Source organism: Ciconia boyciana, chromosome 8, assembly GCF_034638445.1.
Source record: "Ciconia boyciana chromosome 8, ASM3463844v1, whole genome shotgun sequence".
NCBI lineage: Eukaryota > Metazoa > Chordata > Aves > Ciconiiformes > Ciconiidae > Ciconia > Ciconia boyciana.
In genome coordinates, this window is record NC_132941.1 from 30,191,067 (window position 1) to 30,203,627 (window position 12,561).

Sequence of the window (12,561 nt, forward strand, 5' to 3'; positions counted from 1 at the left end):
ACAGGAGTTTATCAATCACCATGTTTGTTAACATTTCTGCACTTGGCCATCGCCATCTGCAAGACACAGCTCATACTATTTGCTTGCCTCATGAAAACAAATGCAAAATATAAACAGCAGCATTTGTATAGCTGATTTAGGGGGAATGTTAATGTAAAAAGATATGGTAGAACTATACAGTTTGAGTATTTCTGGGACATAACACTGAAGTTTTTAAAGATAATAAGAATTTTGTTGTTGGGGAGGGGGGTTTATTATTTACAGCAACATTTTTGCCTAAATCTGATTGTTAATTTGAAGATAAAACATCTAACATATTTACATGTGTTTTCTTACCTTGGGGAGTCAATTCCACTGTCTCCTGTAATGCTGTGGTTTTCTGTCCCTTTGGAGTGTCTCAGTCCTGATATCACAGTACATGTGTTTTTAAAAAACAGATCTTTTTTTCCCAGAGGGTTTCTCATTTCTTTGGTCTCTGAGCCCAAAGCACAGCATGCCAATACTTCACCCATCTCATAGGTGAAGTTCTGCAAAGTGTCAGCATCTGAGTCAGCCTCATTAGTGTGGCAGAAATCTGCTACAGCTGAAGCCTTTGCACATTCAGTAAGGCCAGTTTCTTCTTCCTTTCTGTGACCTGTCAGAAGAACCTGACTGCACAACCAACTTCCTTCTGTGAAATCTGGTTTTGGATGCTCTTTTGAGCCATCTACTGATTCTGCAAAACGAGCACTTTCCTTATATCCATGCTCTCCAGAATCACATTTACTTACAGTTGTGTTGTACTGGGCGGGATAAGTATCAACCTTACAGTTTTTTAGGGACATAGCTGTCCCCAGCTTTTGCACAGCTTTACTCTGGTCTCTTGTATCTGAAAAAGCATGGCCAGGAGGCAGGTGACATGGTTCATGGCCTTCAAAATTGTCATCCAGATGTAATGAGTTACAGGTGTCACCATCATCTGCTTTTTGGTACAGAAGATGGCAGTTATCAGTAAATCCTTCACTTTCCAGCTTCATTGATCTGGGATGGCTGGCACAGTCATATTCAGATATAAATTCACTCTTCTCATCGGTCTTTTGTCTGTATTTCACACAATTTTTTTTTACCAGGTTGACATTGGCTGTATAATTTGAAAGGCAAACATTTTGAAATTCATTTGCTGTTTGATCTAATAACTCACATACAGTGTCAGCTCTGCACCTGCAATACTCATCTTTCAGATTTAATGAAAATCTTGCATCTTCTTTGCACACAACATTATCTTCGGTGTAGGATTGAGGGGGTTTTTTAATATCCCCAGGAATTTTTTTGACTGTTCTTCTGTAGATGTTTTCTTCAGCAATATTATTCTCCAGAAAGTATTTACTTTTATTATATATTTGCAAAGTACTGCCTTGTGGATAACTAAAGCTTTCACTTAAACTATCTGTCTTTAGTTGGAGGTAAGACCTGTTAGTGTGGAGTAGTTTGTTTTGCTTAGCTTTGTCAGTCTGCGTTTCAGTAGCAAGCTGTTCAGTTTCATAGTCAAAGGTTTTTGAGGAGTCCAAGGACCGTGGCCTTTGTAAAGCCCTTTCTTGCTTTTGAGTCCTGGACTTCAGCTGACTGTTAATAGTACCATTGTACCCTTTTGCGTAAAAGTTGCATCTCCATGACAGACCCTGAAAAGGGTTCTTAATTTGTTTTTTATATATGACATGGGATTCTACTGCTACATCAGAGGGCTGTTGGTTTCTGATAGACAGTGAAGGGTTCTCTTCCAGTTTCTCATTTTGGGATGTTAGCTCATGTATGTGAGATTTCCTGTTTCTTCTTCTAATCTGCTTCTCTTTATTTGATTTGGTTTTCCTAGTGTGTTTTGCCATTTTACTTTGTGTCTTTTGAATACAATCCTTTGAAAGGTGGTTCTGTCTGACTGTTGACACTTCAGCCGAGGTACCCTTACTGATATATTTTTTCTGCTCCTCAAACTTCTGCATTAATATTGTGTGTTTAATCAAATTATCAACTGTAAGAGTAGGGTTAATACGCTTGATGATTTCGTGTTCAATATCACGTGGAATATTATCTAAGTCATCTTCATCCCTGACTGGCCATTCCCTGGGAGGAAACTGGGCTGAAAAAGTGGAATACTCCTTCTTACGTTTTTCTTTTTTAGAGGCACTTCTCCAGAAAAGGCCAAGGCCAAACCTTTTGCTTTTCAGTTTCTCTTTCACAGATGTCAGGGATTTGATGGTGTCCCAGGAATGGTTTTCAGCAGGTGTGGAGATTCCTTGAGTTTGAATTGAAGGCTTCAATTCACTGCAGCCTTTCTTACCTCCTCCATTAGGTTCATGGTTCATTAGCTGCCGATATCTTTGTTCACAGAGTATATTCTGGTCCGGGAAACAATGGCAGGATCTGTAACGGTATACCATAGGAATGTTTTCTTTCACTAGGTCTGCACAGCACTCAATGTTTACCAGGTAAGTGATGGAAGGTGATGAACAGCAACAACTGTCCTCCAACGGGACCCTTCTGTTGTCTTCTGTGGCATCATTTGTGATAAAGTATGTGTCGGGAGTCACAATGAAGTATCCTTCTCCTGTATGATAGATTTTCCTTTCTTTAATTAGAGTGCCAAGGATCTTATATAAGATACTGTGGGAGGGAACTGCAATGCCTACAACAAAGATACAGATATTTCAAATCAGAAATAAGTTTTCAAATAAAATGGGAGCTGGCCAAAAAATAACTTACAACAGATCTGGAAGCCACTGAACGTGAAATACCCAATGTATTTAGTTCACAGGATTCCAGAAGAAGTTTGAAACTGACCTGGCAACTGAAGTTTGGGTAGGGCATACTCTATTTCAACATGAAAGTGTCCAGTATCACTGGACAAAAGGCAGGATTTTTTCTTTTAGTACATCACCACTCTGCTGAGCTTCCAGAGCCAGCAATTGTTGTTGCACCCAGCTGTCCCGACCCACAGCCCTGGGCTCCCTGCAGAACAGGGACAGCCCCACTCTGCAGCCGTGTCTACACGTGCAGGGCAGCAAGGGCTGCCCCAAATCTTGGGGCCAGTACAGGCTGCAGCCCTGAGTCAGAGAACGCCCTTCTGGGCCAGCCAGGTGAGGACAGCACAGAAACATCATTCAGCCAAGGGCTCTGGTAGGTGCAATCCTGCTGGTGTCTTACAGATCAGAAAAACCCTTTTTAACTCTGCCAAGGCCATTCCTCACTGATGAGGCAAGGTGACCCCTGAGGAAGAAGGTAAAGGCCAGCTGTGTTTCTGGTTGTCACTGCAGCACTGCTGTGATGGAGGTTAGGATGTTCTCCTTCAAATAAGCAAGGATGTTCTCTTTGTGTCTGTCAGGAAATGATATTCATGAGAGAGACCTTCTGCCAGGTACAAACCAAACAATGTGTTGTTCAAAGCATTTCCCTCTTGGCAGGTTATTTAACAGTGGCTTTTGTCACTCTCTCTGAAGCTTCTGGTATAATTTTGTCAGATGACAATTGCTTACTTCACTGCGACTGGTCTCAGCTACTGGTTTTCCCTCAGGTGTCACAGTCCCAGAGTCATTAGACTAGTGACATCTGATCTACTGCCCTAGGCTTCTGCTGATCTCCTGCCCACAGTAATGAAAACTTCCAGCAAGGTGAAAACATTGCAAGAAATACACTCTCTCCCTACAAACTTTGAGAGTGCAACTTCTGGCTGACCTAAAAATGCTACTTTGTGGTTGTCTCAGTGCACATATGGACTACAGCATGTTCCTGGCAGGGTTCTGGGCCGGTTTATGGGGTTGCATTAAAATTTTTCCCACTAGTGAAGATGCCTACCAGATCAACCTGTAACATTTGCAGAGCTATAAGATTAAGAAGACTCAAAAGAGGAAGCTCAGTATCAAAGCAACGTCCTGTAGAGGGCCATAATGAGCCTTTACAAAGTCTCACATGTGCACACACACACTTCAATATTGCAGATCTAAGGGAAATTGAACATTTTTCAGGTTGAAAAGAAAACACAGCATTTAAGGGAAGTGGCTGCTACCCCATCAGAAGAGAAGGATTAAAGCTCATTTAGTGTAAGTAATTTGCTTTCAGGAAGGAAGGGGCTGGAATGTGACCAACAAACCTGAACTTGAGGCCGATTGTATTTTGTGATAGCAAACACCAGATGTAGACTCCTACCCAGTCCCTTTGCCATCAAAGTCAGCTATGTTCCTGTCTCTTAAAGGAGGAATCAAAGTCTTCGTGGTCTGACAGTCTATTTTATGCTGTTCCATATCTGGCACCTATATACCTCATCTATGCTCTCCCACCCTCTAGAAAGGGCATACTCTCAACATGCTACTGCACTCAGTTCCCTCTTATTCTCAAAGAAGATGTATTAAAATCTGTAAAAAGGATTACATTCAAAACAACGTTAGTGATGCTCACAGATTGACGAGTATAGTATGCACATTCATGTGTTCTACCAGTTGCCTGTTAATTTATATTCTTTCATATTGCCAGCTTCGCTTGTAAACATTAAGTGATCACTTGCCCAACATCAGAAACTCAAGCTTGATGATACAGTCACTTTTAAAAGGAAGGAGAAACAAACACAAACACATTACCTGGGTAATTTTTCTCTAACTGCTCCATTAAAGTTTCCTGTGTGACTGTCAGATGATCTGCATTCATGTCTGATACGGTACGGCATATTCCTTCTGCCAGAGGAACGGAGTGTGACTGCGAGAGAGGATTCATGAGAACAGGGGTCACATCACCTAAAGTCCAGAAGGAGGAGAAAAAAAAAAAAAATGTTTGAATGGAATAGTGTTTCATTTTTTCTATTAGCTGTGACAGATTTTCACTGAAAATTTCTTGGGTTGCCTCAAAATGAGCACCTTATCCTCAGCTAATTTTCTTCGGCAAATTACTCGGAAATATTTCTCAGAGATGGGAAATTACTCTAGCACTTTTCAAGTGCCTTTGTAATGAAGGAAACAGAAGGTTACCTTAAGCAGGTTAGTTTGTCTGGTATTAAATTCCAGCTTAAACCATCATTTAGCTTAATAACCAGGGAACAGAGAGAGAATTATGTCTGATGACTGCTGACTTTTTAGATGACTCTTTACATATGAAACCATGCAGAACCTCTGTTTCTGAGTAGCTAATGAAAAAGGTCAACATCCAATAATCTAAGTACAAAATCTTTTCACCGAGTCACAATGCAGGGAAAAAAAGACCAGCAACGGTAGCACACAAATTTGAATAGAAATTGTAAAAATTCAATTTTTAGACCAGGCTCTAGAAGTAGAGATTATCTGCTAGACTGGGCAGAGGGCAAAAACTCTTGTTACGGCTGCATGTATTTTTTAGGCTACATCACCATCTCTCCTGGTGAGAGGCAGTAACGTTGTCCCTGTTCTGCATGACAAAAGCAGAAGCTCGGAGGGGCTGAGAGTGTGGCCCAGCTCCCCCAGTAACTCTGTAGCCCCAGCCCAGGGGGCTAAAAAGGGTCTTAGTCCTTTGCCTCAACTCCCCTGGCTATAAAACACAAAAATAAACAATGCCCTCTCCCCTTCGCAAGGTGGTAAGGCCAGTAAGACCAAGCCCAGCAAGTACTTCTGACATAGTACCAGTGAATGATGTAGGAAAACCTGAAATAATAAAAAACCTGAATAATTTCCCTGAAAGCTGATGACAAAGCATGAAGCAGGGACTCACCTGAGGTCTGTGCATACAGTAAGACAATGACCGCATACACCTTCCCAGACAAAAAAAAAAAAAAGCTTTCTTCTTTCTTTTAAATAGACCAATGGTCTGTTCCCACTACCTGGTAGTGTTCTGTGCTTCCCTGTTCTGTGTTGCACAGAAAACCCTTGGGTATCCTCAGCTGCCAGAGCAGGCAGAAGGCAGCAGGGCCTCCTGGTTACTTCACAAGGCAAAAACTAGTGTTAAATGCTAACAGTAATTTTTCTGCAAGTAAGAAGTGACATTTTAGATTAAGTGATACTCACGTTTAACTAAACTGCAATTGGATAGTCTGTTGGATGACTCTGTAATCCAATATTTATCCTTTAGGCAGAAAACTTCAACACAAACATTTATCTGAATAAATGAATTAAGCAACAGCACTTTGAAGAGCTTAAATTGCTCTTGACCTTTGTTTTACAACTGCTGCTATGTTCAACAAAAAGCACTCAGAAAAAAGTCCTGGCATACAGTTTCCTCAGTGATGTTGCTAGGATACTCCTTGCAGGTGCAGAAACCATTGCAAGCTTTCTTTTTGTATGGGGAAAGACCATCAGCATTCAGTAATAACTCTTGTGGATAGTTTGCTGTCTCAAGTCTCTGCTGTAGGCACACCATGCTGGTGCCAGTTTTACCATTTGTTCCTGCAGAGCACCAAACTGCGAAGGAGTAAAACACCAACATTTATTCATTATCTTTATTATTATTATTATCTTGCTATCATTGTCTGCATCTGTCTCACAGCCTCAAATCCCATGTCTCCATTCTGGGAAGGCTCTTTCAGAATAATATTTAAAACAAAGCATTAAGCAAAAGCCAGCTTGATACTGAGGGAAAAAAAACTACTAAAATCGTGTTCAAACGCAAGTCTATTTAAAATGGATTGTTGCAGATCAATAGTGCCAGAGTACACACATGCTAATAACATCAATATTAGATATCATTCCCTCCTGACTTTGAAATAAAATCTGAAATAGTGAGAGCAAGAATTAGATCATTGGCAACATTGATAAGCAATGTGTGAGAAGGCCAGGCAGCACCCTACAAGTGTCTATCAATTTCTTATTAAAAATGTTGTTGATTTATTTTCCATAGCTAAATAACTGTTGCAGTTGCACTTCAGATGTTCTCCCAAGTTGGATGGAAATACATAAAAGCTGCATCCCTTAGATTTGCACAGAGAGCAGCCTTAACAGTTTGTGCAAGCTACGTCTCATAGGCCTGATGCAAAATCACCAAAATGCCATGCTCATTAAAGCTCTTCAGTATCTGTCCCTTTACAGCTCAAAAAAGACTGCAGAATCCCCTGCCCCCTTCCCTACTCTACATAAATCATCTGATGAGAATCATCTTCCTGGTTTCTTCATAGTTTTTACAAAGGACTTGCTTATGCCTATGTGTAAGGTTCCTGTCAGCAATCAAGGAACTCAGGCTGATCCTCTTGATCATTTAAATACAGCACAGTTCCTGTTTCACGCTCTGCAGCTCTTACAGAATCATGTTTACCAATGCCAATCTAGGCAGCTTGCCAGTACTCATGTATTATCCTTCAGTTTGGTTTACCTGTCTATTCAAACTCTGCTCATTACCTGGACACCCGAAACCCAAGAATGCCCTTTTGGAGCACCTATCGGTCACAATGTGGGGAAGTCATCTGTAAAGCATTGGATAACAAAACTCAGCACACAGACAAGCCTCTGGGTATTCTTGACTAGCACAAAGTGATTTTTTGTTCCATCTCTGTAACGTGAGCTTTACCATTTTTCACTGAGTTGTTTAACAATTGCAGAATTTTTGCATCTTCTGGCTCTAAGAAAAATTACATACAGGACAAGTTTTATCTGGGTAAAAACCAGGCTAGTTCTGGGGAAGTGAACAGAGAGGCATTTTATTACAATAGCACTCAATTTACTTCTTAAAAGTTCAGGTAAACAATTTATATAACAATAAAGGGTTAACAGCAAATTCATTCCAGAAAAAAAAAACCAAATGCAAATCAAGAATAAACTCCCTTATATGGTTCAGTTTACATCTGTTGAGACAGAGAAGACACAGCATGTGGAAACAGAAGATTGACTTTTCTGGTTTATAGCTGGAAGGATCTATCTTGGAATTGCTTTGTATGCTCTATTAAGCTGAACATACAAAAGGTCCCACAGATCCTGTGCCTGTTTGCATGAGAGCCCTGGTATGTTTGATGCACTTCGCTTTTTGCAGAAATGCACCAAGAAAGCCATAAGCAAATACAGTTCTGCTAGAACTGCAAGGCTTCTGCTTTTCTATAGACACATCATATCGTGGACACATTTTATAGCAAAAATTACATTTTATAATTAAAGACAAAGATTTTTAAGGAATAGAAAGTTAATAAGAACATCATAGAAAGTTGGGAACTGTAGCAGAACACTTTTTGAACATTAACGGATATTTTACAAGATGTTTCCTTATTAAAGAATAAAAATTCTGTATAGATTATAAAGACAGAGTTAAGGTCAGTAAAACATTTTCAATTTTAAGTATATAACAGGGAAACTCTATTTTGGCTTAATTATTGTGTACTAGATCCTGTTTTCAGAAACATCTTTTGCTGAAGCAAAGAGTAAATAGTTCCATTGCATTAAAACTGTCATACCTTATAACATGTTTAATCTGTTACTGAAACGAACAAAAGCTCTCAGGAACAGCAGACTATCTTTCTATTGTTTGATTATTTTGTACAACTCTCAAAGAGAGAAACAAAATGGTTAAATGTCAGTTAAGGTCATTGACACCTCATCAGTTGATGCTAAAGAAGCTGCTACAAACACATCAGGATTTCCATACCTACTGATTCCTGCAAGAACAGACACTCCCAAATCAGGACAATTAGGCAAACAATGTCCTCCATTTAGACTCAATTGTTGATTTTTACAGAGGATGATGCCATGCAACTTGAAAAAAAACCACAAAAACAACCACTTTTCCTGCCTTCCTGACAACACCCAGAAGTCTAGTCCCAACTGTAAGTGTTAGGAGCTTTTAAAAATATGACCTATAAATGCTTTCTGAGGTTCCTAGCGAAGAGCCATGAAATTCTTATTCTGATCTTAGGGATAATGGCAACCCATAGCCATGTTTTATTTAATCAGCAATAAAATGGTGATTTTGGTGAAAACAAAGCAGGATTCAAGAAGAAAGGCAAGAGCTCTCTCCTGCAATCTTGGTTCAAAGCCCCCAGATAGGAACAAGTTACACAGCAGACACCAACATGTTCAGTGTGGTACAGTTTTCCTTAAGCCAAGCACAGTGGGAAAGTTTTTGCCATTGAAACGTGTATCTCTGATCTTCAGAGAGATCAACCTCTTCAACACTTACCGAGGCCACTGACATGTCCACTTAAATGCTCCAAGAACATCTTGAGAGCAGGCTTCAAGCTCCAAAGGTACTGACCGAACACATGAGCAAGCATGCATCTTCAAATAGACTGTTTAAAAGAAAACGGCACTTCTGCTTGCTTGGAGACTAGCAGGCAAAGTGTCCAGTGGAGATCTGAGTTTCACTGGCAAGAGCTGGCAAAATAACCAACAAGCAAAACCATATAAACACATCTGCCTTTGGGGCACTCCTGCTGTTCACTGCATAACTGGCAGAGAAATTGAACTGTGAGCAACTCAAGATAATTATTTTTCATATACTTTAGCATGCCAATAGCTTTTAAGTCAGTTTGCGTGTAACTAGATGTAACCGAAGTGATTAGTTTGTTCTTTTGTAACTAAGCAACGTAGAGATAGGAGTGGGGTAGACAATACTTTAATGTTGTGTTTGTACATCTATGGCTATGGATATGCTACTATCCCCAAAGACAATAGGACGAGGAGTAGTACGGACATGCTGCTATGCTCCCAGTACAGCCCCAGCCCATCTTGACAATGAGTCAAGGGGTAGTTAGAATAATTGGTTTGTGTTAGAATAGGAGTAAAGGTGCCAAATCATTGTTAGGGACCACGCACCATGAAGAAGGGAAGCAAGTTACATAAGCAAGAGGATATTGCACATGCCCATAAGAAGGGGTCAGCTAAAGGACACACCTGTACGACCACCAAGGACCACCAGAGACCTCCACAGAAGCCCCTCAGAGTTCAAGGATGCATGCGTAATGACCATACAAATATGATAATTAGTTCTGGGAAATAGAGTGAGTATGCATGATCATTCTGGGATGCATATGTATGTAATCGGACAATATAAGCTTTAGTTGATGTAACCTGCGGTATGCACGCTAGGTGGAACGATCCCCCGTGCATCCGGCGCCATAATAAAGAATGCCTGCTTCTTAATGCTACGTTGGTGTTAAGGAGTTTGATTCCCGATTTCGGTGACACACATATGGCACTGAACATAACCAGCACAGCTGATAGCAAGGAAGATCATCTTTAACCATTTCAGCATTCAGTGTCAGGCTTGATGGTAAAAGACAGATTGATTCAAAAGCTTCGTTGCAGGGAGATAAAAATAATACAAAATGAAACAGTCCCAGGTAAGTTGCAAAACTGTCAATGACTAGCCCATGGAGCCAAACAACAGAACAGGAATAAACAAGTCACTGGCAGTGTCTCTGGCTCCTTTAATGGTCTGCAGGTGCTGCCATCCACCACTACAGGAATTTGCCACAAGCACATCTTTTCCACTTGGCCTGGTCCAAAGAAGTCCCTTTGCAACCCTGGCATTTCTCCACTAAAACAGTTCTGCCTTTTCCTTGCTTCCAGCCCTGTTCTCTCTTCTGCAATAAATCTCAGACCATCCAAATAGTTCTTTAATGTCAAAACCTTTGTTCTATGCAGAAGGCGTTACTGGGTGTTGGTTAGATACTTACCTATACAGTGAAAGACTTACTATAAAAACATCATCAGGCAGTTGTGCATTCCTGTGCCTGTTCAGCTAAAGGTCAACTCCAACTGCTGCGATATTCCCAGGGCTGACTCCTTTGCCTGGAAATGTGCTGTCACACAAAAGGCAGTCACAAAAAGTATGTAATATAAAGCTACAGTCATGGGAGTAAGACACATGTCTCCCCTCCCCGGAATGGACCAAAATTCACTTCTTTACGCACTCCCTGGCTTCAGCTCACATTTACCGCAGCCGAGGAAAGTCACACACTAGCCTTTCAGAGGAACAGCACCCACAGAGCTATTCAAAAAGAGAACATAGCCCCCTGCAGAGGGTTTCCAGCAAACCATGATTCAGGGGACACATGACAGCTATTATGTCCAACTCCCTCCCAGGCAACACTTGGCCAAATCCCACCCACCGCAGAAGAAGCTGTCAGAGAGCTTGGTGCAGTTGTAGCTTCCCTCAGACCCAGGCTGCTGGCTTGCAGTGAGGACAGGAGCCACCATCACACACTGAGGTGGAATGAAGCAGGCCTCAGATCCTGTTTCAGGACATATCCCACTGCAGGGAGTTTTCTTCATTCATCTGAGAACAAAGCTTTGATGGTATATGGGCAACTTCACACCTGCCTGAGCAGCTCGTGATGTTGATGGATGTGCACAGCCACAGCCACTTTTACTTCCACTCTCCCTAAATGGATATCCAACTTTAAAGATGTTCCCTATGCTAGAAAAGAAGTTTCTGCACCCTTTCATTGGGCTGGAATTGATGGCCCACAGGAAAAACAAAAACAAAAACACAGTTTAGAAATGAAAAGCAGCATCTTTACCACCACAAGAGGTCTCAGATAAGTTGTTTGGACACTGCAGATTAAACAGCACTAGTTTGGATTTGAGGACCTTAGTCCACAGTTCCCAAACCTTTCTCCATGGCTTTGGCACTATTAAACACCCTCTCCATGTTTCCATTCATCTAAATTTCAGCCAAAAGGAAGCGACAGAAGACAAACAGAGCAACTGAGCACCTCCACTGTATTACAGAAGACTCAGTAAATATCTTTTCAAAAGCCAGTTTAGCAGAACCCTTACTGTGAAGATACTGGGTTGTTGGATCTCACAGACCGACGTGAAACCTCCAGTGGAAATTACAGAGATGTGCAGGTACCTCCGGGATGTTGAAAATGTAGGAGAACAATTTCAAGGGAAAAAGTAAATTATGCAGTCCACGAAGTACCTAAGCAAGTGATCTGAATGACAGGCCAGCTTTGCTGCAGTATTTTCTTGGGAACAAGCAAAATATTTCATAATTTCAATGGAGTTTTCAACCTTTGAAACTCAGCATATAGCTGGCCATAGACCACAAAAGAGAAATCCAGTATCTGGGAAAAAAAAATTGCTACAAGACAAAAAATAAAGCTCGCTTTTCCTTTTTTTTTTTAAGAAAAGCAGAATAAAGTTTACAGAGGTTCAGTTTATTTCAGTTTTTAAAATAACCAGTGTTTCAGCTTTCAACACAGACTGAGTTTGCTAAACAAACAGCAGCTGCAGTTGTTTCATTGCCCAGAAATGTTTCTGCTTCAGTACAAATCGGGCTGCTTACAGAGAAGCTGTGCACCACCAGTGAATGGAACATGGATTGCTGCTGATGCATCAGTATAAGATAAAGCATACTAGGAAAAAATTAAATTGTTTCACATCATATATTAATTTTTCCCAAGGGCTCCACTGTATTCTCACCAGTGAGGGCAGTTTGTTGGGTTTTGCATATTGAGCTTTCTGTTTGTTAGCAGCTTGATAGCACTGTGTGAGTCACATTAATGGTACAAACTACTAGCATCTCCTTACTTCAGTTCTCCCAGGAGTGTTTTTATAAAACGTAGTAAGGAATTGGCAGAATGGCTCTGGATGTATGTTGTTTTAGAAATGTAGATACCTACATTTCTCTAACCTGATGTTTAAAAAAAAC

At 40.8% G+C, this 12,561-nt stretch overlaps 1 protein-coding gene across 1 annotated transcript; it reads right to left on the reverse strand.

Annotated features, from left to right (window-relative positions):
* Positions 1-317: 317 nt before the first annotated feature.
* Positions 318-9,121, reverse strand: STOX1 (storkhead box 1). The gene is made up of 3 exons (XM_072870382.1): positions 9,082-9,121; positions 4,605-4,757; positions 318-2,659 (listed from the first exon to the last, which is right to left on the reverse strand). The coding sequence occupies exons 1-3, from the start codon at positions 9,119-9,121 to the stop codon at positions 333-335; spliced, it is 2,520 nt and encodes an 839-aa protein (XP_072726483.1). The 3' UTR covers positions 318-332.
* Between the last annotated feature and the right edge of the window lie 3,440 nt (positions 9,122-12,561).

Bases quoted from the DNA above. Each gene is read 5' to 3' on its own strand.
- STOX1 (XM_072870382.1), bottom strand. From the start codon at position 9,121: ATGTTCTTGGAGCATTTAAGTGGACATGTCAGTGGCCTCG. The intron at 4,758-9,081 runs GTAAGTGTTGAA...TCTGGACTTTAG, and splicing joins TGGACATGTCAGTGGCCTCG to GTGATGTGACCCCTGTTCTC. The intron at 2,660-4,604 runs GTAATGTGTTTG...TCTTTGTTGTAG, and splicing joins GTTAGAGAAAAATTACCCAG to GCATTGCAGTTCCCTCCCAC.